This window comes from Nelumbo lutea, chromosome 4 (assembly GCF_056320005.1).
Source record: "Nelumbo lutea isolate HS-2025 chromosome 4, American lotus-T2T, whole genome shotgun sequence".
Taxonomy (NCBI): domain Eukaryota; kingdom Viridiplantae; phylum Streptophyta; class Magnoliopsida; order Proteales; family Nelumbonaceae; genus Nelumbo; species Nelumbo lutea.
The window spans coordinates 91,796,611-91,823,356 of NC_142687.1; the positions used below are offsets into that span (position 1 = coordinate 91,796,611).

The 26,746-nt window shown below is 42.5% G+C and overlaps 2 protein-coding genes across 2 annotated transcripts in view; both read left to right on the forward strand.

The window, feature by feature from the left end:
* Positions 1-7,596, forward strand: part of LOC148861787 (alpha/beta-Hydrolases superfamily protein) — a 51,278-nt gene extending 43,682 nt beyond the window's left edge. Inside the window, exons 7-9 of the mRNA XM_088983699.1 lie at positions 6,384-6,492; positions 6,810-6,874; positions 7,147-7,596. Of these exons, the coding sequence (XP_088839825.1) occupies positions 6,384-6,492; positions 6,810-6,874; positions 7,147-7,294 (322 nt within the window). The 3' untranslated portion in view covers positions 7,295-7,596. The remainder of the gene's footprint in view (positions 1-6,383; positions 6,493-6,809; positions 6,875-7,146) is intronic.
* A 15,788-nt stretch (positions 7,597-23,384) lies between these two features.
* LOC148861788 (uncharacterized) lies at positions 23,385-26,482 on the forward strand. The gene is made up of 2 exons (XM_088982304.1): positions 23,385-23,995; positions 24,197-26,482. Exon 2 carries the CDS (start codon positions 24,197-24,199, stop codon positions 26,012-26,014), a length of 1,818 nt encoding a protein of 605 aa, XP_088838430.1. The 5' UTR covers positions 23,385-23,995; the 3' UTR covers positions 26,015-26,482.
* The last annotated feature ends 264 nt before the right edge of the window (positions 26,483-26,746 follow it).

Here is a 26,746-nt window from a genome sequence, read left to right on the forward strand (position 1 = left end):
TCCCTAGTGAGAACTATTGGCACCATGTGGAGTGCATGAGATGGTATAACGTAAAATGGTGACAATATTGTAGATATGTGGAGTTGCAGTATTATTGCCTGCCTAATGAGCATGATTACCACTTTAAGGCAACTTGAAATTCTTTTCAGACATAAAGGTAAATCTTAGTTTTTGTTTGTTTATAGTAAGAAATTATTTGGTTGCTCTACTACACTTAGTTGCACTTTCTATAAGTTTAAATTTTGCTTGAACTCACTCCATAATGTAGTTTTGACTCTTAAAGTATACAAGATTCAGAAGTTACAAGGAAGAAAAAGAAAATATTAACATACAATGGATATTTGTGTTTCAATTAGTGTGTGGTCTAGAAAACATGGTCCTTTAGAAAGCTGCAAGTACCCTATTAGTTATTTGTTTGTTTGTTTGCCAATGCATCAGCAACCCATTAGCTGATCTTTGAACCCATGTTTTATCAATGCTTCTCATCTCCTTCATTAAGTTCCAAAGTGATGATGAGTTAAGCTATTTTAAGTGTACCTAAAATAACCATCATTTGACCCTTAATAACTCAACAAGATCCTTTTTCCCCTCTCATTTTTCCTTTTGAATACTTAGATCCTTCTAAGATTATTGATAGTAATAATGTCCATGATCACTTTAAATTTGAAAATGCATGAGGTGTTTGCTTGCTTCTTGAATGGGAACCTTGGCTTGCAAACCGGCATATCATTTGCAAATATAATGAAGAGAGTATGAACTGATTCTTTTTTTTCCATTGCAAGCTTGCTATTGAAATGACAAGTTTTTCTTATCCTTGGTTGGTATGAGTTGTGTCAGCAGATAATTTGTGGTTTCTTGTTTCATGGCCTGAGCTTTTCCTTTCAATGTCAAGTAGCAAATCATGTAAAGCGAAGTTTTTTTTTTGGAATATGTGGAAGGAGTACAATAGGAGGATTTTTTATGATGTACAATGGTCACTGAGGAGAATTTTGGGGGATATATGATTTGTTTCTTTTGGATGGATAGAGATTTACTTTGAAAGAATTCAAGGATGTGGACTGCATATTTTGGGGTTGGATTGACCATTCTTTATTGGGGATAGAGAACCTTTTGTATGTACTTGTTATATATGTACCTGTGTTTTCCTTAGAGATGCTATAAATTTTTTGAGATTTATTTATTCATTTATTTTTACTAGGAGAGTTTTCACATTTATACTTGTTAAAAATATTATTTTCCACAAGTCTGTATTCAATGGACACCACCTGTGGAGGTGGAGAGAAGTCAGGAAGCAACCGTTGAATGCATAATGGCCTGGGTGGTGCACTGGGTTAAAGATATGCAGCTTTTCTTAACCTGTACACACAATGATTTATGAAATGGAGAGAAGTGGCTGCATCCTCGTCAAAGAAATTAAAAGTTAATACCCAATTGGCACCACCTAAGGAGGGGTTCATCAAGCTAAACTTTGATGGGAGCAGTATTGGAAATCTGAGTCCATCAGGTGTTGGAGGTGTATTAAGGAATTTGCAAGGACACATTATTGCTATGTTTTCAGGACCAATTGGTCAAGAGAACTGAATGGCACAATTAAATCATTGAAGGTGGTCCTAAAGTTGTAACTGAATGGATAGGAAATGGTGGGGAAACAGTATGGGGATATAGATATGAGACCAAACAGATTGAGTGGATTACAAGGAGTATGTTTATAAAGACATGTTGGGTGTGGAGAAGTGCAAATGGTTTAGCTGATGTTTTAGCTAAGCAAGGGGTTAATAGGATTCAAATGTATTGGGCTTGCTTGTAATTGATATAGTGATATCAAGGTAGGGTACTAATAGCTACTCTGCCTAAGGGCTGTTTGTAATTTTTCCACTCTTTGGTTTTCATTAACAAATTATTTACCTGAGGAGGGCTTTATCAAGCTTAACTTTGATGGGAGTAGTGTAGGTAATCTGGGTCTCTTTGGTGTGGGAGGAGCTTTTGGAAATGTGCAAGGACATGTCATTGCTTTGATTTTAGGACCAATTGGCTATTGGATTCTACAAGGGTTGAGCTTCTTACAGTACATCATGGATTACAACGAGCAAGAGAATTGAACACATTTTTTCGTAAAGAAAATTGAGCACAAATTTAGTCATTGAAGGTGATTCTAAACTTGTAACTGACAACCCTTGTACTATGCAAAAAAGGTAATTTTGCCCTTAAACTAACAAAAAGGCCAATTTAGACCATAGACTTCAAAAAAAGGCCAACCGTAGGGCGTAGGCAGATAACACCTAGTGTTAATGAGGCCGTTTCACTATCTGTTAAATAATGAATAAGATAATAGGAAATGCTGACGTGGCACTATTAAATTCAAAAAATGAAAACTTGCAAGTGGGTCCCACTAAATGAAATAAAAATATTTAATATATAATTAATAAATGTTAAAAATAATATATAAGTGGGTTCCATTTGAACTTTCCTCTTTTTAGAGAAAAATAATAGGTGGGTCCCACTTGAAATTATATGCGGGCCTCTCTCTCTCCCTCCCCCTCTCTCATTCCTCCCATACCATTTCCTCTGCTGCAAGTCCATAAGCACCCGCTGGAATCTGGAGTCTCCACCGTTGGCATTGCAAACACAAGGATATAAGCAAAACACTTGATATTACGCTTGCAACGGACCTCCTCCTTAGACTGCAAAGATGCCAATTCTTCGTCAATTTTCGTTGGACCCACGGGTGGTGCCAAAGGATTGGTCTGAGCCTTTTCCGCCATAATCAGTTCTCAGATGTGTAAGGATTAATAGGCGTTCTTTTTTTGTTTATTTCTCTCTTATTCTTTTTTCCAATCTCTTTTGTTTTCTTTTCTCAGCTTAGCTTTTATTTGGGTTTTTCCTTCGGATGGGAAATGGGAACTGGGAACTAAGCTAAGTTGGATTAGATGTGGTTGATATAAATTTATAGAGATGGAATGGATATCTAGAAGCATGTCATGTTGCGTTTTTTTTTTTTCCACTCAGCGTGTTGAATGGTGTCGTTTATGGATTATGTTCGTTGTTAAACACGATCTCTGGGCTTTGGCTCAGTTTTTTATTTTATGTTCGTCGTTTTTTTTTTTTTTTTTTGACTTGAAGGCTTCACCCGACCTTCGTGTGTGGACCCTTCACCCATCTGGTAAGTTTTCAACCAAATCTTGCTTCAAGGCTTCAGTTAGGGAAGAACAAATCACTGATCAGTACCCCTACAAGAGAATTTGGTGTGCTCACATCACTTCCAGGGTCTGTTTTTTTTTTTTTTTTTTTTGTGGGAGACCAGCTTAAAGAAAATCAACACTTATGATCTCCTTCAGAAAAAGAACCACGAAAGATGTTATCTATCTCCTCACGTCTGTTGCTTCTGCCTTAAAGCCGGGTATCTGCCAACCACATCCTGCTTCACTGTGAGGAAACTAGAAAATTATGGAACTTATTCCTAACATTATTTGATTACAGTTGGGTCTTCCCAGAACATGTGGTTGAATGCTTAGGACAATGGCCAGGAAGAGGTTTAAGCAAAAGAGGGAAAACTTTATGGTAATCTGCTGAACATGCTATCTTTTGGAGCATTTGGGAAGAGAGAAAAATTCGGGTGTTTACCAATAAAACAAAAAACTGTGAGGAGCTGATTTCTCTAATCTGTTACAAATGCTTCCTGTTGACTTCCAGTTCAAATTATTTCAGAGGTGTCACATTTGCTGACCTCCAAAGAAATGCCGTAAGTTTTCTTCACTCTAATCACATACACCTCAACACTTCCTGCAGTTTTTGATTTTCTGAGGAAGGGAGACAACTTAATACTTTGATGGGAGTGCTTTTGGAAACCCAGGTGCAGCGGGTATTGGAGGCGTAATTCGAAGAAGAGATGGTACTACCAGTTGGGCTTTCAGTGGGCCGATTGGGATAGCTTCCTCAACAAAGGCTGAAATCATGGTAGCGTTAACCGGAATCAGGATTGCAAGAGCTCTGGGTTTATTAAATCTTACCATTAAAGGAGATTCAGCCAATACCATTAATTGGCTCACTAATCCTGACAGTGGGCCTTGGGCCTTAGCTCACTACTTGGCTGAAGCGAGAGACATCCTCTCCTCCTTGAATGCTCACGTGGGCTGGGTTCCGAGGGAGCTAAACTCTGTAGCTGACAGTCTAGCTAAATCTGGCGCTTACAGGGATTACTTATTCAGTGATAGTTTTCGGCCTATGTAATTCTTTGAGTATCTGATTCCTGTGTACATCTCCTCATGTACTTTTCTTATTTCGAATAAAGTTAACCTTTTCTCAAAAAAAAAAAACAATTCTATTTTAAGCACGCGAAAGAAAAGAAAGGAGAAGCTGAAGATTCCAGTTTTCTTAGTTTTAAGCGAGATCCAAATGGATGTGTTCTAACAAAGTTATGGCCAATTTATGGAAACCTATGGCTGATAATTGGAAAACAGCAATTGGAATCAATTTTCATGGTGGTCAGGGAACGGTGCCAGAAAGGCATGATGGTGTCTTTGAGGGATTTCTACTGAGAAATCCTTATTCATTTTCTTGCCTTGGGAGAAATCAACTAGTATTACTGTGCAGAAACAGAAGCAAAGAACTTGAGGGACCTGTTGTTTCACTTGGAATGTCAGGGTCTAGAGGCTGGTCGCTGGAATAACATAGGTGTTTTTTTTTCGGTTGGAAGAACAAGAAAAAGGTGTTAGGGGAGCCCAAACCAGATATGATTTCTGGAGTTCCTTTGCACCTACAAGGCTTTAAATAGAGCTTTGAGATGAACTTTGGTAGGATGAATGGCGATAGAATCTTATGGGTTGTGATCTAATATGATGACATTTGATGGTGGGTTGGCACAAAGGACAAAAGCTGCCAAGAAGGGAAGTATTTGGATTTTGATTTAAACTCAACAAGAAAAACATGCCTGGATCAATTTCAGTCCTTTAGAGAGATGTTCAATAAAATCCTTTAATGAAGAACATGTGGACTTTTCTTTTTTTCTTTTTTTATTGGTACAAAGAACTTGTGGGCTTTGGATGACTGTAATGCCTGTTTTTTTAATCAGTGAAAATGATTTTATTAATAAAAGGTATGAGAATTAGTACATAGATTGGGTAGCCTCGGCTACCCCAATGTCCAATAACATTCCACCCAATATTTGCTTTACATTCTTACAACATAGCCCAGAAACAGTGTTTCCTATTAGCCCTTTGCTTTGCTAGCTGGTCTGCAAACCCATTTGCTACTCTTGGAGTCCACTGAACTATTAACTGGATATCCCTTGTAATGTGCTTAATTTTCTTGATCTCATTTCTGTATACCCATGGAATCTTTCCATCCTGTTTTAGCCAGTTATAATCACTTAGGAGTCGCCTTCAACAACCAAATTTCTCACACCTATCTCCATGGCTTTTTGTATTCCAAAGACTATTGCTTTTAGTTCAGCTGTAATGTAGTACCCCCACCCAGTAGGGCCGGAAAAGAGCCCCACTACACTCCCTGTGTCATCTCTTATAACCCCACCAATTCCAGCCATGCCCGGATTGCCAAAACTGCTCCCATCAAAATTTAATTTGAGGAAACCAAATTCAGGAGGATCCCAACTCCTTACTGCCTTCTTTTTTGCAGATGGCGAGGATGCAACAGACTGTAATGCCTGTTGAGAATCAGTAATTACTCAACAGGCACCGACTCACTTTAGGATTTAAAGTAATCACTCACCTTAAGCATAATATGCAGAAAATACCATTCTAGCATCAACCACCATAGAACAATGCACATATATAGATTCTTCAGGGTCAGCCAAATTCTATCCTAAACTAATAATACTGAAAATTACAATTTTGCCACTCATATTTCCGACTTAGAAAAATAAATAACTCCTAAACTGCTTGATCAATAAGCTGGAGTATCTCCCCCCCCCCCCCCCCACCCCCCAACAAATGCAAAATAACCAAAATGCTCTCATCTAAAAATACAAAAAAACCTTCATTCCTGACCACTTGACAATTTGTGGAGAGGCAGTTCCTAGGATTTTTTTTTTTTGTTCTTTTTTAGTACTTGTTTTCTTGTTTTTTTATAGCATATACATTTATACATTTTTATATTTGAAAGAGACAGGTTGGGCCTAACCAGGATAAGTCACATGTAATTTAGGGCCAGATTGAGCCTTTTACATGTCATGTACTCATGTATATGTGATGGCTGGGCTGGGTCAGGTTCAGGCTGGACCTAATGTATGTCTTAACCTAATTGACTCAACTTTGCTCCAATGTAGATCTCCAAAGTAGTACTCTATCAACGGCCACAAGGAAAATGGTGCATTTCTTAAATGTGCATGTTTGTCTTATTCCTTTGCTGAAAAATTGAGTATCTTGTAGGTATCACTCTCTTTGTGCATATATGGGGGATGATGACATGTTCAGTTCAGATCTTAGTGATGATCAACTTAGAATGAGACTTGGACACATGTCAAACACACCTTGTCAGGTAAGCATATCTTGAAAGCAGTTCTTGGTTATCACATAATAGAAGCTTATATTGTATTGAGACTTCAAGTCCATAAGTTGGATGGAGTATTTGTTTTCTATTTCTTAATTCCTTATTTTCCTTTTCCAAGAAGACAACATATTTGTTGTAAGAATAATAGAAGATGGAAATCAAATGTGTCCCTAATGGCAGTTGCTTCTTGGTTAACCATCAATGTTCAGCTTTGCACTCTCATCTATAAAGAGCATGTTTTCCATAATTGAATCTTGTTCTTCTTCCTTATTTGAGAATAGTGAGTAAACTGTTTTTTATTGCAGGTTATTTTTTCTATGGCTGATGAATATGTGCCAGAGTATGTTGATAAGAAAGCATTAGTGGAACGGTAAGAATTCTGCACAAGTCTTGCAAGATAATGATAAATGTGGGGTGGGATATAATTTATATGAGCAAAAGTTATTTGGAAAGGATTATCCATGGTAACAATTTTGTCTCGTGCTACCTGCCGAGAATATGGTCCCTTGAACGGGTCTTAGACTCTTAGTTAATTAATATGGTTTCTAATACAAACACATGTACACAAATTTATGGGCCTTGGCATGGAACAATCTTGTGACTTGTGAGCTGCCAGTAATGCTGTGATTTTGTCTCTTGCAGATTGTGCAAAGCCATGGGAGGAGCAGAGAAAGTTGAAATTGAGTGGGGGAACCATTCCCTGTCAAACAGGGTTGCAGAAGTAGTAGAGGCCATAGTGGACTTTGTTAAAAGAGAGGGGCCCAAAGGTTGGGATGATCCATGGAGCTAATATTGACGTTCCCATATTTCTATGATACTTGTTCATATTTGTTTTAATTCATGTTGTAGCCCCAGCTTTGCATTCACCTTTAATATTTTCTTTTTTGTTCTTGAATTCCCTCATCTTTTCTTTGTAAGTGGTTGGACAAATTGCGGCCTCAATTCCTGTATTTTCTATTTGAATCCGTCGTATGGAGTAGACATTATTTTATTTGTTCTCAGATAAACATTTATTTGGTGTAACATTTCAGAGTGAGGTTTTGGTTATAAAAGCCCAGCTCTATCATAGAGTCGATGAGTCATGATTCCAAAGTTGTTGAGTTTATTTTGAAAAACGGCTAAGCGGTTTGAAGGCAGAGTCCAGGGTCCAACAACGGCTAAGCGGTGAAGGCAGTTATATATGAGCGGTGATAGCGAGTCCGAGTCATCGTTGTTGGACCCTGGAGATCATATATGATGTGACTACCATTATTTTTGGGTATTATGTAACTACACCAGTTAAAGTGTGTCCAAATGAGACTTCCACTTTAACATCTGCCCCGGTTCTAACAACATGGCTTCCCACTTGTAATTATTGAGATCTCATTGCGCGTTTTTTCAATGCAAGTATTTTTGGGTATGGGAGTTGATGGTGTGCGATATGGATATTTCTAGTTGGAAGATGATCTGAATTCCAGTTGCGCGGCAAGTTAGACCAAGCTGCAAAATGGTAGATCAGAGAACCTGGGGTGGCTAATTCGGTGAGGCTGCTCCGATGCTTAAGTCAGTACTATACTGTGAATGCAAACTGAATACTTGAGTGCTTGAATGCTAGTGAGTAAATAATCATGTGCACCTCTCTTTTTTCTCCTCTTCGAGTCTTTGGGGTTAGTGCCTTTATATAAGCATTGTTTAGCGTGGGCTTCATGCACTGTATTCGAGATTTTCGGGAGATCGTGCCTAATCGGTCTGAAATCCTTGGAGGTAAACATCATGCACATTGATCACCCTCCGGAACGTTTGGTACGTGGGCCAATTTCCAAGAATCGTGGGAGTGTCAGGATATGCATGCCGAATTTGTCAGTGAGCACGTCTGGCAGGTCGCCACCTAGACCTTAATCAAGCCGGCACGCCCTTGAGGGAGGTTGCTCCTTGCGTTGAGGTCACTTCGACTAGTGGCAAGGTGCTGCAGGTCAGTCCTAGATGAGGTGCTTCTAATTGACCTAAGTTGTGGTCGAGGTCGTTAGGTTGGTGGTGAAGGCAGGTCGCCAGGTCTAGGCGAAGAGAAACCACGATCTAAGACTCCAATTCATTGCTTAGTGGTGTCTGTGTCAAATAGTTGTTTAAAGATGCCATGTGTCATGATGTCATTGGAGGGTCAAATCCAACCTCATCAATTGCCCCCCACTCTCGAGTTGAGAGTAGCTCGGCGAAGGGAGGAGATTGCTCCTTCTGGCCTAAGATGACTGATTCGATCAGTTCGTAGTCGCAAGCATTGGTCTGATTTACTTCTCAGATTGGAATAGTTCGAGCGTTTGCTGCCTTACGTAGGACCTCGCTATCTTGATTCTCGGGGCACGAGAACAAACCCATCCTCTCGAGGAGAAGTGAAGCAAGTACCCCAAGGACATCTATCTTATTAGGGATGTAACCGTCAAGGGGTTCTGCAATCCAACCATTACCTCGAGAGCGAAGCTTACCATGCTGTCCTCAAAGGAGGGTTCTAACCGCGTGACTGCTTTATTAGGTCGCTCCACCTAGGTAGACTTTGACGCAATGTCACTCGAACTGGTTCTCAAAAGAGTAGACAGTGAGCTCGACACGAAGCCTAAAACCGATGTAGAGGTCTACTGTGAAGAGATAAGCCAAGTTTGCGTTTGTCATGGTGCCCAACTGGTATGCCGAATATGTGTTGTATGTTTTCCTCCACTCCATTGTGTAAAAGTTTTCTAAGTGTGGATTACCCCAAGGTGCCAAACTGTATACACACTGATGAGGCTAAACGCAAACTGCTTTTTTATTTTGCTCATGTCGAAGAAGCGACTAGGTATATGCCCGAGCTGATGTGGATAAGTGTGGATTACTAAAGAAGTGTCGGGCTGACGAGCTAGGCTCTAAAAGGAATAACCTGATCTCAATGTACGCCGAAGTGAATAGACATTGTAGGGTATGTGCCCGTCCTACCTACGCACAAGCTACTTTTTTATTTGCCCATGCCGAAGAGGCGACTGGGTCTCATGCGGTGCCGTGGTTATTTATCAGCTCGGCACCTTAGCCCTTGGGCTCTGGGAGCGACTCGCGGTCCACTCTCCTTATCCTTATTTAGCCGACGTGCGACCTGACCTTTCCGCCTAAGCGGGTGGTCATTCTGTAGTAACTTCTCACATGGCTACTTCTACGTCATCCCGTGGGATTATCTTCTTGGGTGAGTGCTTGCGAGACCACAACGTACATGTTTTGCCCCCCTTGTGAGGGCATAATGTTGTTGACGGTGTGAGTCGGCAGTTCAAGGCCACGGTTGCACGGCATCAGCCTCATTAGTGACGTCGGTCATCCACTCCTACAAGAAGCCACTGGTAGCTAGACCTACGGGGGCAGCACTACTAACTTTAGGTCACCAGCTCGCATGGGAGCCTTGGAAGGCTCAACCTGCAAGGGCGTCCATGCAGTCCATTAGCCGCCGACTCCTACGGAAGCCACGAAGAGTTCGTCTTGTAGAGGCGACCTTGCGAAACATGGCTAATGAGGCCTCATCCTGGCTGACTGTTGTTGAGGATGAGTTGAGGATGTTCTATTGTTGTCTACATTGGGCTTCTCCCATGCTTAGATCTGAAAATTCATACTTCATCTCATAGAACTGCTACGCTTCAATCCCAATGGGACACTGATGGCTCTACCGCAGGGAGAGGGGCGTTCACATACAGTAGCGGTGTATTTATCTAGGGCACTAGGGGTGCTAAGTTTGACCTGAACCTGTTTGCTTGTCACGGGGGAGTTCTCCAGGTTCATCGTAGGTGTTTTTGTCCCCTAGTAATCGGTATTCATTCTGGGCATTGATGCTGCTCAAAAGTGCCTTTGAGTTCATAAAAAAAATGGAAATTAGAAAGTGAGAACTTTAGTTTTTAAAAGGTGAGATCTTAGCTTTTTGGATGAAAATGACTTAGATTTTTAGAAGGTGAGAACTTAGCTTCTTGTAGCATTTTCCACAGAGAACCCGGGGTGGAAGATGATCCGAACTCCAGTTGCACAGCGAGTTGGACTAAGCTGCAAAATAGTAGATCAGAGAACCCGGGGTGGCTAACCTGGCAAGTGTTACGGACATGATACCCAGCAATGCGCTGCGTCGCAACCGCAGGCAGCAGCGCGCCTAGCGGCATGCACCACCCGGTAGCGTGCCGCGGTACAGGCTGCAGTGCGCACAGCGGCGCGCTGCTACATAGGCTGCCAGCCGCACGCCAAGCGGCATGCACCGCCCGGCAGCAGCACGCACCACATGGCTGCGGCACGCACCACACGGCAGCAGCACGCACCACATGGTTGCGGCACGCACCACACGGTAGCAGCACACACCTCACAGCAGCAACAAAATGAGACGCACGCGCCAGCGGTAGAGCGGGCCCACACGACAGCTCATCCGGGTGGGCCCACACTTATCCGGCCATAACAGCCCTGCGCTTCAACGCCAACTGTACCTTTCCCTTATCCCCTATTTTTGTGTTTCCCTTAGAAGCTGGAGTTTGAGTTTCGATAGAAGTTTAAGTTGTGATAAGAGAGGGATTACCTTAGTCGAATACAAGAAGGAAACCCTCTTGTAATCTCCTATTTAAGGAGTTGACTTTATTCAATAAAGGCATTGAATTTTCAGTCAAGAAAGAGAGCAAGGAGAGTTAGGTGATCTCTTGAACAAATCACCCCTCAATCTGCCACCATAGGGTCAACTCGCAAAGCCAAGGGCAAGGGAAGGCAAGGAGTTTTCCCCACAAACCGCCCCATGGCGAGATCCTACGCCCGGGCCCATAACATTTTGGTATCAGAGACAAGCGTCATGGGCGATATGGAGCAGCTATCATCCAAGGTTCACGAGCTGGAACACCGTCTCGTGGAAAATCACGCGGAGGTAAGAGAAGTTAAAGAGGATGTCAGGGAACTTCGGCGTCTACTGGAGTTATACTTCTCCACCAAGGAAGGGAGCCCTGAAGGGGTAGCCACTAACCACAACCGCCACCCAGATTGGACAGAGGGCTCTAGTGAGCGACAGAACGACGCACCAACAGCAGCAATCATACCCAAATACAGTCGTCTGGAGTTCCCCTCATACAGCGGCAGCGGTGACCCGCTTGGATGGCTGTACCGCTGTGAGCAATTCTTCCGCAATCATCGCACGGAAGAGAAGGACAAGGTCAGCCTGGCAGCATTTCACTTGACCGATGAAGCACAACTCTGGTTCTACCGAGTGGAGCAAGAAGAACCAGGCCTTAGTTGGGGCCATTTTAAGTTGTATTGCCTCCTCTGGTTCGGGCCCCCATTAACGAGCAACCCCTTGGGGGAGCTCATTAACCTCAAACAAACCAGGACCATTGCGGAGTATCAGCGGCAGTTTCAGACTTCTCGCCAGAGCCTCTTCGGTTCGGCCAGACCAGCAGGTGGATATGTTCACAGCTGGCCTATCTGAACCCTTGAGAGTCGATGTGGAGATGCAGAGCCCACCCAACTTGGTCACATCAATAAATCTGGCCCGAGCCTTCGAGCGCAAGCTGCAGATCAGCCGAGGGCTGTCCAGCATGGGGCGTATCGCAATGACTTGGGCGAACCCAAGGACTACCACAGGAGGGCCTTCGATGGCTGCCAACAGGGAACAACGCCCTTTCACCAACAACACTACCCGAGTTGCATCAAGCATGGGTAGAAGCACGACAACACCTCCCATCAGACGCTTATCCAGGGCTGAGATGGCAAAGCGCTGGGCCAAGGGCCAATGCTTCAACTGTGACGAGTTGTACTCAGCTGGCCACCGTTGCAAGCGGTTATTCTGCCTCCTGGTAGACAAGCTAGAGGAGGAAGAAGAGGAACAGGCGGCACTAGAACCCAAGATCTCCCTCCATGCCATCACTGGAGTCCAAAACTCCCAAACCATGCAGCTGCAGGCCCAGGTGGTAGGAAAATAGGTACGGATTCTGGTTGACTCACGGAGCACCCACAACTTCATCAGCAAGAAGGCTACTCTCCAACTGAAGCTACCAATGGAAGACAGACCGCGGCTCTAGGTGGCTGTAGCAAATGGGGAGAGAGTTCACAGTCCAGGGATCTGTAGAAGCGTCCAAATCCAGGTGGATTCTAAACCATTCCTCGCAGATCTATTTCTTCTGACCCTAGACGAGTTCGACATAGTGTTGGGGATTAAGTGGTTCATCACCCTCGGCCCCATCCTATGGATTTCAGTGCCTTAACCATGACGTTTGACTTACATGGGAAACGGGTCACCTGGAAAGGGACCAAGATGAGAGCAAGAAAACCATAGGTGCATACTCTCCATGGCGACGCCTTGCACACCGCAGAGATGGAGAGGCTTCTTGCTGATTTTTCAGACGTGTTCTCAGAGCCGAAGGGCCTTCCACCTGGCCGGTCATGTGACCATTGGATCCCCTTAATATCAGGGGCAGGACCCATTGTCGTGAGGCCGTACCACTACCCGCACCTACAAAAGGACGAGATTGAGAGGCAGTGTACAGAGATGCTGGAACAGGGAATCATACGGCCCAGCCGCTCTCCATTCTCTTCACCAGTCTTGTTGGTGCCAAAGCAAGACAGCACCTGGAGATTTTGTGTGGACTACAGGGAGCTCAACTGTAGAACCGTCAAGGATAAGTTTCCAATCCCGGTGGTAGACGAATTGCTAGATGAGCTCCACAGATCTCAGTACTTTTCTAAGCTGGATCTCAGGTCAGGTTATTTCCAGGTCCAAATGGGCCCTAAAGATGTGGAGAAAACAGCCTTCTGAACGCATCACAGCCACTTTGAATTCCTGGTCATGCCTTTTGGTCTCACCAATGCCCCATCTACATTCCAGGCCCTAATGAATGAGGTATTTCGGCCCCACCTCCGCAGATTCATCCTAGTATTTTTTGACGACATCTTAATTTACAGTACTTCATGGGTGGAACACGTTTGTCACCTAAGGACAGTTCTGGAGCTGCTACGACAGCACAAGCTCTTCCTAAAACGAACCAAGTGCTCCTTCGGAGAGCCGCATGTCCTTTACCTAGGCCATAGAGTCAGCAGGGAAGGAGTCTCGGTAGATAACTCCAAGATTCAAGCCATCTGGGAGTGGCCCAAGCCTCAGACCATTAGGGCTCTCCACGGGTTCTTGGGGCTCACGGGATACTACCGCAAGTTTGTAAGGGACTATGGACTCCTGGCGGCCCCATTAACCAAGATGTTGAAGAAGAATGCATTTCATTGGGATGAAGCAGCTAACACCACCTTCACAAACCTAAGGGACGCACTATCCACTACCTCTGTGCTACAACTACCAAACTTTGACCAAGAATTTACGGTGGAGTGTGATGCGTCTGGCATAGGCATTGGTGCAGTACTGCAACAGAAAGAGCACCCCATCGCCTTCTTTTGCCGCAAACTAGCAGATCGACACCTCAAGCTACTGTCCTACGAGCGCGAATTGATCGGACTGGCCAAGGCCGTCCAGCATTAGAGGTCGTATTTGTGGGGCAGGCCCTTCGTTGTCAAGACAGATCACTACAACCTCAAATATCTTCTAGAGCAGCGGCTCACTACTCCACCTCAACAGCATTGGGCAAGCAAATTGCTAGGGTTTGACTTCCGCGTAGACCACAAAGCGGGAGCCTCTAATCGGGCCGTTGATGCGCTGTGCAGGCGTGAAGAGGACACGACACACCTCTGTGTGGTCTCCCAGCCCCGCGTGACCCTACTGGAGGACCTAAGAAACGCGTTGCCCCAATCACCAATGTGGAGAGACCTAGTGCAGGAATTGCAGTCTGGCACGACCCAACCAAACTGGACTATCCATGAGGGACTTGTGTTGTACAAAGGAAGGGTATATCTCCCAACAGATTGTCCCTTATATCCAACTATCCTCGCCAACATCCAAAATGCCAACCATGAAGGGATGCAGAAGACGTTACACCGCGTCCGTGCAGACTTTCATTGGCATGGTATGTGAGGCTCGGTTAGGGATTTCATCCAGAACTGCTCCGTATGTCAGCAACAAAAGTGGGAGAACTTACACCCAGCAAGATTCCTGCATCCCCTTTCACTCCCAACGCAGATCTTGGCCGATATCCCTATGGACTTCATTGAATGCTTGCCTAAAGTCGGTGGGAAATCCATCTTATTAGTAGTGGTGGACCGCTTCTCCAAATATGCTCATTTCATCCCGTTGTCCCACCCCTACAGCGTAGTTTCTGTGGCCCACGCCTTTTTCACACACATCTTCCACCTACATGGGCTGCCCGAGTCCATCGTCAGTGATAGGGATGCAGTCTTCACTAGCACCTTCTGGAAGGAGCTGTTCAGATTACAGGGCACGACCCTAGCCTTTTCCTCCGCCTATCATCCACAGACGGACAGGCAAACGGAGGTTGTCAATCGCACCATAGAAATGTACCTCCGTTACTTTGTAGGGGACCAATCACGATGCTGGGTGGACTGCCTCCCTTGGGTCGAATACTGCTATAACACATCCTACCACTCGTCCCTTGGCATGACTCCCTTCCGCGTGGTGTATGGGCGAGACCCTCCTCATCTCCTCTCCTACAAACAGGGATCAACACGGTTGGAAGAAGTAGACCGCAGCCTCCAATACCGCGTTGCCCTACTGGCTGAAGTCTCCTTACGTTTGCAGCAGGCACAGGCACGCATGAAGATAACCTACGATCAGCACTGCCGCAAGGTCACCTTCCAGCCAGGACAGTTCGTTTGGCTAAAGCTCCAGCCCTACCGGCAGCTCTCCCTCAAGCGACGGAGCCCCCAAAAGCTGACCCCAAGGTTCTACGGGCCCTTCAAGGTTCTTTGACAGATCGGGAAGGTTGCCTATCAACTTGAACTGCCAGAGCACAGCAAAATCCATGACGTCTTCCATGTGTCCCTATTCAAGCCTTTTTATAGGAACTCCCCCAACGCAAGTGCCTCCTCTACCCCCTCTCAAGGACGGCAGACCCATCCTCCAACCTAGAGCTTTTGTCCGGTCACGCATCAATCAAGGCATCTTCGAGGTTCTAGTAGACTGGGATGGACTACCATCAGCGTAGGCCACTTGGATTCCCTGGACCGACTTGCACAACGCCTACCCTGACCTCGAGCTTGAGGACAAGCTCATTGTCCAGGAGGGGTGTAATGTTACGGACATGACACCCGGCAACACGCTGCGTCACAATCGCAGGCAGCAGCGCGCCTAGCGGCACGCACCGCCCGGCAACAACACCCGGCAGCAGCATGCACCACATGGCAGCGGAACGCACCACACGGCAGCAGCACACACCTCACAGCATCAACAAAATGAGACGCATGCGCCAGCGGTAGAGCGGGCCCACACGATAGCTCATCCGGGTGGGCCCACACTTATTCGGCCACAGCAGCCCTGTGTGCCAACGCCGGCTGTACCTTTCCCTTATCCCCTATTTTTGTGTTTCCCTTAGAAGCAGGAGTTTGAGTTTCGATAGAAGTTTAAGTTGTGATAAGAGAGGGACTACCTTAGCCGAATACAAGAAGGAAACCCTCTTGTAATCTCCTATTTAAGGAGCTGACTTTATTCAATAAAGGCATCGAATTTTCAGTCAAGAAAGAGAGCAAGGAGAGTTAGGTGATCTCTTGATCAAATCACCCCTCAATCCGCCACCATAGGGTCAACTCGCAAAGCCAAGGGCAAGGGAAGGCAAGGAGTTTTCCCCACAGACCGCCCGTGACGAGATCCTACGCCCGGGCCCATAACAGCGAGGTCGCTTCGATGCTTAAGTCAGTACTATACTGTGGATGCAAGCTGAATACTTGAGTGCTTGAATGCTAGTGAGTAAATAATCATGCGTACCTCTCTTTTTTCTCTTCTTTGGGTCTTTGGGGTTGGTGCCTTTATATAGGCATTGTTTAGCGTAGGCCTCACGCACTGCATCCAAGATTTCTAGGAGATCGTGCCTAACCGGTCCAAAATCCTTGGAGGTAAACATCATGCACGTTGAGTGCAAATATGTACTCGATGCAGATTTTCTACCCGGTTCAGTTTGCATCCCTCTGTTTGCAGATTTTCTATTCAGTGTCATGCACCTTTAATAACTTCCCCCGGCCCCTTTTTTTTCCCAAAGTGCTGGTTGTGGGATTTGATTCCTCGAGACGCTGGAACAAACCAGCTAACATACCAACAAGCCAGCCGTTGGTTGGTTCAAATTCGATTTATTTGTATATCTAAATATCCAATTCAAAGCTCAATAAACTTGTATAAAACTATAACAAATCTATAAAATCAAATAAAAATAAAGAAAATATATTTGTTAGTAGACAAAAAATGCCCTAAGTTTCTGCAAAGAGCTCGGGTGCTGTTCCAAAAACCTCTAAGGAGATCTACCCAATGGAGCAAATGGCAAGCTCTAAGAGCCCGAAAAAAAAAAAACAATAAGCCCTTCAGTTCATGTTCATAGTCCTGATTTTAAGTCACCGCATAAATTTCAAATTGAATTGGTGCCTGTTAGGGGTGTTGATCAAAAACCCAAAACCCAAACTGAATTGAAGAAATTGAATAAAAAATTCGGTTAACTTGTGGATCAGTATGGATTAACTTAAAAGAAAAATTAACGGTTAACTGAATCAACCGATAATATTTAGGGAGTGGGAGGGCTTTTCTGGCATGTCATGAGCTGCAAGACCCGGAACACCATGAATGCCATGAAGCTGTATTTGGTAAAATCCGGAAAGCCGAAAATGAATTTACATGAGAGACAAAATCAATTTTTCCAGTGAATTTATCTCAAGTAGCTTCTCTAAAGCAATTCTATCAATCCTCCCAAACGGGCGCTTAGTGGATGGGTCGTTCCAAAATTGGCAGGAGGAGAGAAGCAACGTGCAGACACGAAATGGACGGGGCTGGACAAACACTCAGACATGCCTGTATGGGTTTTGTTATGGTTAGAGAAGTTAGTGTAGTTCCAATGAAACCTCCTTCTCATCAATTTCTTTCCATTACATAAAATTGTTTTTTTATACACATGAAACTAGGGTTGCGTTTGGAAATGATACAAATGGAGTATAAATTCTAATTTAGGGTAAATTTGCAGTCTAGTTCACTTTTGCTTGTGTTTAGTAACATTATATTTATGTATTGACAAATGACAAATCAATGCATATTTACATTGGTAATAAGACGTAAAAGTACATTCATAAAAAAGAAGTAAATTTGCATTCAAGTGGATTTCTAATAAAAAAAAAAGTATATACTTTATTGGAATTCATGTTTGCATCCATTACAGTTAAAAGTCTGTTTGGTAAGAAAGTAAATTTGTCAGTGCAAAACTAATCAAATTTTGCAATTTATATGAACCATTTTACACTCTACATATTTGCATTGTTTCCAAATGCAGACTAAATGGCTCATTTCAAAATGAAATCGTTTTCCAATCCAAATTGGTTGCAAATTTTTATTTTCTCTGCCATCAGTAGATGACAACTTAATAATTTATGGTTGCATTTCAAAGAGGGTCCCTTCAGTTCAGTGGATGAATATAGAATCTGATGTGTAAGCGCCACCAATTCATCTTTATAATTTATTCTTCTTGTTCTTCTTCTTTTGCTGCTAATGCTGCTGCTGTATTTATGTTCTAAATTCTAATACAGTTTTGGCCTAAGGGTGCAATTTGGGCGGTTCCGAGTTGGGTTTTTATCACAGTTTGAATGGTTCCAACCCAAAAGCCAAGACCGATACAGTGCAAATTCTTCAAATCAAAGAGATTACATTGCTGCAACCCATGTAGTCTAATTTTAGAGCCAGCCAAGGCTATGTTTGGTTGTTTAGGTTTCCATACCTTTCCCTACCTTTTCCTTCAAACCAAACATAACTCAAAATTGCGTTTGGAATCAGTGTAAAAATACACTGATAACGTTTACACTGAACCGTAAAAGTGGCCATTGCTTTTTGAAAAATGCACTGATAAAATTACTTTATAAGGTTTTACATCAATTATCAATGTAAAACTCCACTCCATCCAAACACATACAAAACTGAATCACAGTGGAGTTTTACGTCGATCATAATTACCCACTCCTTCCAAACACCTACAAAACCGAACCGATACAAATATTACATCGATTCTTGATTTGCATCGCTTCCAAATGCAGTCTAAGTGCAAATATGTAGGGTTTCAATTTTGGGACGACACAGGTCGGAGCAATTGTAAGTTACAAATCCAGAATCTAACTTGCACCCCTACTTTGACCCCATGAGGGGCCGGTAAGGTGCTATATGGCAGACCTATGGATTAGTAGGGTTAGTAATGTGGTGCACATAAGGTCCACTACTAGAACAACACAGAGAACCTGTATACTAATAATGGGTTTGAGCCCATACCTCCTCGTATCAAAGGATGTATGTCATGCAACGGACTGAACTACACGTTGTTGGATGAGATATAAGCAACTAAAATATATTAATTAGGACTTTCTGATGAATCTATTTGAATTGCAATTAGCATTTTTTTAAGTTTAAAAAGGTGAAAGCTTTCATTAGGCTGCATTTGTTTGGGGTGCAAATGAGGTTTAATACATATATGTACACAGGTTTAGTTTTACAAGCATTTGATAAGAGTACATTTGTGTATTAAAAATGGCAGCAGTTACGAACTTCCAAGACGTGTTTGTATTTAAAATGGGAATAATGTTTGAATCCAAAAAAATTGATACAATCTTTGCATTCAAAGTTGGTCAGTATAAAAAAGGTGGATTTTAGTTTGGCAACATTACAACTAAAAACCGTTTGATAGGAATATAAAATTTATTAAGGCCTTATTCATTTTTTGGTAAATTATTTATCCAAGTAAATGTAGTTACCTGGGTAAGTTTTTCCTGAGAAACACTTACCCGGGTAAATGTATTTATCCATATTCTTTCATTTCTTATGTAAATAAGTCAATAACCATTTTAGTTATAAAGGGGCATTTTTGTCCCATTCAAGTGTTGGTAACTTTCCCCTAGGTGGGAAAGTTACTTACCCACTTAGGAGATGGGTACCAAAAAAATAAACTTTCCTTGGTCCTCACATAAATCTGAAAACATAACATGGGATTTTTGGTCAATGGGAACTAAATTTCCATTGACCAACTTTTCCCCTCTCAAAATCTGAAAAAAGAGCACCCCCTAAGAAGAAAGTAACTGAGCACCAGGAGGGGATGTTCAAGAAAATTCTGCAAACAACGCCTCCGGCCTCAATCAAATAGACAAAGATATCTCAATGTGTGATAATCCAAATCTCCCGATCTTTGTAAATGTAAATTATTAATAAATCACAGTGGGTTATCTCACATTAGTGATCTCAATCTTAGTGGAACAAGGAGGGTTGTATCAGATTGGCAACTAAAAGGGCCATTACCCAATATTGGCCCTAGAGAGGTGAAACAGATTAAAAACCTAATTTGGGGAGATCTGCTACAAAGCATTATTAGGCCATGCTTGGAAGTTCTTATGTTAAAAATAAGTGCTTAAATACAAGTGCTTATTTGAATAGGCACTTAGTTGCATTTGGCACCCAACTTTTTTCAAGTGCTTATTTTAAAAAATAAGAACTTATTTCATATTGGGTGTTTAGTTGTCTTTTTCTCCGATAAGCACTTGTAACTATTTTGTCATCAATTTTCTTTCAAATTTATGAAAGTGCTTTGATAAAAGTACTTATAAGAAAGTACTTTTATGAAAGCACTTTAATAACAGTACTTTTAAGGAAGTACTTTTATAAAAGTATCTTTATGAAAGCACTTTTATGAAAGTATTTTTTATAAAAGCACTTTTGTAAAGTAAAACTACTTTTGTGAAAGTACTTTTATAAAATTCAACTAGGGATAGTAAGTGGTATTTTAAAATTTAATTGGGGATAATTTTGGAAGAACAAAACTGAAAAAATATGCTTATTGTATAAACACTTAAAAAAGCTGGAAATCTTTTGCTTAAAAAATAAGTTTATTTTTAAAATAAGCATTTATTTTAGACTTATTTTCCAAACATCAATGAGTGTTTAGTCCCGGCCAAAATAAGCACTCCCAAGCATGGTCTTACACTTACTGATCCACACTTTTGTCATTATATGGGTAGAGATGTATTATAGTCAAGAGTAAAAATCTGATGAGGATGCACAGGCCAAATTAAAGCTTGAACAAGAGCTAGTAACCCCCCAATCAAGAGCCCACGCCCTATGTGGGTAATAACTCTATAATCCCTGCATGTAGTTAATGAGTTAAACTTTGAGCCGTTTTCTTAATGTTTTAGTCAGCCCACTGATGGAGAACAGTGCAGACTTACAAGAGACCGGATCTTCTCCTTATAGAAAGCACCTCACATCAACCTCACAGGCACATCCCACCATGTATCAGGAACATCTCACATACCTATGTATTACTATTTACGGGAGATATTCCCAACACATGAAGAGATGGAGAGATGTGCTTATGAGGTGCGCTGTGTGAAGAACAGATCCCAATTCAACTTACAAAGGGGGGGTTAATCACTCAATCCAATTGGGTTTATCAGTTCAAACCAAGTATGGGAATTAGTCAGAGGTCCCCATGGTTTACGTTCATAATGAATAATCAAATGAAGCTTATCAGTAAAGAATGAAAACAGGGAATATATAATAGTAATCTATATCCATATTATAAAGAGGCAAGAGGGAGGCCAAGAATCTTCTCACCTCAATGCTCACATGGACCTCCCTTTCCTCTCAATTTTCATAAATGTAGTTACTTATTTTTAAATTAAATTATTATATTATAAATATAAAGAGTCATAATAAAAACCATTGATTATTCTTAATTTTCTCTAATAGAATATAAGAAGTCTTAATTTTCTCTAATAAAACCCATGTTTACTCTAATATTATTCTTAAAATACATATACACACATTCTCTCTCTCTCCAATACTCAATGTAACATCTCCCCTCCCTGTTAAGATTATGTTTGGTACCATTACTTTTTCTATCTAAAAACTAAAATATTTTGTATTAATGGATACTAATTCATGAGAAATATGTTATCGCATCACATATGAAAGTCAGTTCAGCCAACATTATCATTTTTACTTGATCGTCAATTCGATGTTTCTAGAAACAACCTCCCCACACATGCATTTTAAGGTATACATATTTCAATTATAAAGTATAAACAGCCTCTCAAAGTATAAACATTTCACCTAGAAACAGCATTGATACCAAATGCAACCTAAATTCCTCATTTCCTCTTAAATCTATTTGAGCCTTTTTTTAATTATGGACCTGTTTGGCATATCTTTTTGTACAGCCTTTCGGTTGTTTACAAAATGAGCAGACCAATTTTTGGTCTATTTCTATTTGGTTTGTAGAAGATTTAGCCACTAAAAGCTGGAGTGCCGAAAAGATGTGAAAAGCCCATTTTGGGCTGATTTCGGAAAGCTTCAAATGAAGTTTTTCACATTTTTTCTCGCAAAAAAAAAAAAGACACGGGAAGACGTGTATCCATCAAACTAGTTTTGGGCTGCTTAGATCTTCGTGCAAAAGCTCAATGTATCTTTTGACCATTAGAAATATGAGAAGATCTTTCCAAAAAGACTTATCAAACAGGCCCTATATCATAATAAAAAAAAATATAAATAAGATGAATTGGATTTGATTAAAGGCCAAATTAATGTCATAATTGATATTTGCCAACCTTAAAAACCAAATTTTTATTCCACCTCATGCATTTGCATGGACTGACTTGGTAGTTTTGATCAAATTGAACAATCTATATATATATATCATACTTTGGCAAGTTTGCTGAATCAACTAGTGCCCTGATCATGGTTCAACTATCGATCAATCTTGTTAATCCAGTCTGATTTTCTAAACATTGCTTTTCTGTTGAATGCGCTCTCTCACGTTAAAGCCGATGAATGCGCTCTCTCACTCTCTCATTTCAATACGTGTGTTGAGTTGGAAAGCTTTCAAGGTACCAAGGCAATTGCGTGACGGCGTCGACGTCTATTTCGCCTAGACAACGGAGGATGGCAATTGCTCGGCTATTATTCGATGTACCGAAACATCTGCCACGGGATCCGCAAGAGATCAATGGATGGAATAAATATAATGGGTCCCACATTTAAGCCAAAGATAATTGGCCGGATGACGTTGCAGGCAAAATTTAGGGGTGCAAATATATTGCATTTTCCTTTTTTTTATATGATGAAAAATAATTGAAATTTATTTTTATTTTTTGTTTTTTATATTTTTTAATAATTTATTAATTCTTTTAAAAATTAAATCAGATGGATCAGATTCAGATGTTTGACGTTTTATTGAATTCAATTCCAAATCAATGCGTGTGCGATGCCATGGGATCTTTGGATCGGACCTACAATTATCGGATCGGATTTAGATATATCATGATTTGAATCCGATCATATCCGATCCATTTACATATCTAGCAAAATTAACCCTCCACCCGGTTAAGTTTAACCGCTCCACCCATTGAATTCCCCACAATAATCGACGTCTCCACACTCTAAGTATGACCCGACCCGAGTACTCTCAGAACCGGAGAAGTGGAGAGGCACACAATCTTCGTACTTTAGAAGTTGAACTTTCACGGTTCGGATTGCGCCCCGACATAGATGTCTGTTTACTTTCGGATCCAAACCCAACTCTAATTCTACCATTTACCATTCCTCGCTCGATTTCTGACACGTGGCTCACTCGGCATGATGTTGGAGACGATCACGCGCTGTCCTGGAAAGACGTAATTACCCATAACCGGAACACGTGGCGTCAGACCGTGTGTTGTTTGTCACTGTTGTGTTGTTCATTATTGGAGGCATTGGAATCATTAGATTAAAAGGTAGGGCTATTTTAGGAAGATTATGATAATAACCAATAAAGCACCTTGTCTTTGTGTTTCCCCGAATCTCCGCTGGTCCGTGTCCAGAGACATCTACTCCCTGGTCGAGCTTCTCCATTCTTCTCTCCCTCGATTTCTTCCTCTATTTTCTTTCCTTTCGATTAACGAACTTCTATTTTAGTCTGATTTTCCTTTTTTAATACCTCACTATTTTTCCCCATTGCTGACCAGAAATGGAGCCCTCATTTCTCTTTTTCTTTTCTGATTTCTACAAAGATTTTTGAGATATTCGTTTCTCTTTTTCCTTTTCATTGTCGTTAGATTATAGGTGCAATTAATCTTCAGAAGGATTGAGTTTCGTCTGGATTTTGTTTAATTATAAGTAACCATCCTCGATTTTAAAAATCGAGGAACGAGTTGCAGATGGTAGCTTCGGGGCGAAAACGCAGTTTTTCGCCCTAGAAAATGCTCATATGACAAATCCGAAGCTCAAAATTCATTAAAACCAGTGAGGAAAGAGCAAACCCAGCCTGAAGCCCTAGAACAAGCTCATTTCACAACAACGGGGAGAGATGGGGAAGTACGACTGTGCGAGTGGCTAGCTATGCTCCTCTGTCTTTTTTGTGAATTGTGACTCAGCTAGCTTGGATCTGCCATTGCCAAGGTAAGTTCATGTTCATCTCCAGTTCATGGGTTTTAATATATTTTTATTTCCTTGAATAAATAAATAAATAAATATATATATATATATATATATAGGGAATGTGCGTTGCCTTGGCAATAGTTCATAAAACTGTAGAGAGTTTAGAACGGTGAATTGCAATAATTTGATGGAACTTTACTTTATTTATCTTCTCTGTTTAAGATGCCGGAGAATGGAGTGAATTACGCCTCGCAACATCCCATTTTCCGGCCCAAGACGTGGTCTCCGAGGCATTTCCCGATCTTAACAGGGACGATCCTTTTAGGGATATTGATCATTTGGAGCATTGACGGATATACGATCACAGACAGCGTCAGGTTTTGGCGGAACCAGGAAGATTATTTAGCCCTGAGGCCTCAGGCTGCGGTTAATAAGACTCAAAACCATGAAAATCCGACTCTCCTCAGCTCCCACATTCCGCCGGTTGATCTCAGCCACAATATCTCCCTCGATCAATCGGTAATGGTCGGTCAACAGAACGCAACCGCCATCCCCGGTAAGCCTCTCTTGATGAGCTTGACGCAGTCGCCGGCTCCGCTCGGTATACGTTGGATCTCTGCGGAACTAGAGCCGAACTTCACGTCAAATCTCCTCTCAAGATGGTCAGCTTCAGGACGTGAAACTTGTCAAGATTCACAAACGGTTGGTGTCAGAATCCCTGGTTTGGATGATCGAAACTCGGCGGTGGAACTATCAGCTGGAGAAATCCATGAATTTGTTATCCAGGCGTTGGACGAGTCCGGGAAACCACGTTGCGTGGGTGGGGACTATTTTGAAACTGACCTCTCCGGCGAGCTGTGGAAATCTCGACCGCCAGTGAAAGACCTCGGTAATGGCTCTTATTCTTTTTCTATTCAGGTCCATCCAAAATACACCGGGGAGTACAATCTGACAGTCATCCTCCTCTTCCGACACTTCGAGGGGCTCAGGTTCTCACCGGCCCGATTCGCCTACGACAGGCAGATACGTCGAATTCCAATAAAGTTCTACAGACGGAAAGCTCAGCTGTCCGAACTGCGGGCTTGCGAGAAATCCGACTTTTCCAGGGACGTATGGTCCGGACGGTGGACGCGACACGGCAAGAACGACACCTGCGAGATTAGTGACGACGGGCGGTACCGGTGCCTGAACCCCGATTTCCCTTGCGAGAAGCCGTGGTGTGAAGGCCCATTGGGATTGCTAGAGAGTAATGGTTGGGTGTACTCCACCCACTGCGCCTTTCGGATCTTCACTCCAGCTTCCGCATGGGAATGCTTGCAGAACCGATGGCTATTCTTCTGGGGCGATTCGAACCATGTAGACACGATACGGAACCTACTGAATTTCGTTCTCGACTTGCCGGAAATCAGTGCGGTCCCAAGACGATTCGATTTGAATTTCACGAACCCAAAGAACAGCCTTCAATCGGTCCGGATCACGAGCATCTTCAACGGCCATTGGAACGAAACTCAGAATTACGAGGGCCTGAATTCGCTCTCAGACGAGGACTACCGGAATCTTTTAAGGCGATACTTCTCCGAAGAGACGGTGCCGGATACGATAGTGATGAACTCGGGCCTCCACGACGGCGTCCACTGGAAGAACCTTAGAAGGTTCACAGAAGGAGCCGAGTACGCGGCGGGGTTTTGGAGGGACGTAATTGAATCGGTGAAGCAGAGAGGGAAGCGAGCGCCGGATGTGGTGTACCGGACAACGGTTGCGACGGGAGGGTACGCTAGGGCGCTGGCGTTCAACCCGAATAAGATGGAGGCGTTCAATGGGGTGTTGTTGGAAAAGCTGAAAGATGTCGGGATCGTATCGGGCGTGATCGACGATTTCGACATGACGTTTCCGTGGCACTACGATAACCGGTGCAACGACGGTGTGCACTACGGGAGGGCGCCGGCGAAGCTGAAGTGGAGGGATGGTGAGATCGGGCACCAATACTTCGTGGATCTGATGCTGGGCCACGTGATACTGAACGCCCTCTGCGCAAGATAGATGGAACTCGTATGAATTTTGCCATGATACGCCGATGGGGTGATCTGTTCAGTCAAAGAAGTGTAGGGACCTGGGTGATTGGATTTGGATGACAAGAGAGAGAGAGAGAGAGCGAGAGCGTTGAACGTGGTTGCATGTGAAATTATCAACTGCTGACTGTTGGAGGCGCAAACAGAGGGAGATGAGTAGCTGAGTTTGAGTAGAGAAGGATGGATTGTTTATTGGTTAACCAATTATTTTTGCATCGATGCATTGTTTTATTTCTAAAATTGCCACGGACATGTTGTTGAGGTCGTATTTAATGCTACTGAAATTTGTAAAGATGGAAGTAGAAAAAGAGGAAAAAAAAAAAGAAAGAAAGGAGAGAAAGGAGAGAAACAGGGGCAGGGGATCCGGGGGAACCCTCACTGACTTTTCTGAGATTAATTGCACCTCTAAATGCATTGATAGTAAATGGTTTCGGATTTATGGGCGTGATTATTGCAATGAAAAGCATGGTAATGTCGTGCTTTAATTCCTAGTTTTGTTATGAACCAGCAAGGCTAAGCAACAACTGGATTCTGGACGCACTGTTAAATAGTTTCACGTCAAAGATCATTTCTGTCGGGAAACTTCGAAATATTAAATTTTCTGTCATCCGATTTTTAAATTACCATTGAATTCAGATTCAGGTTTTATTTATTAAACTCTAGACCCAAACTATTCGCACTTACCTGCCAAATGAATTAGATG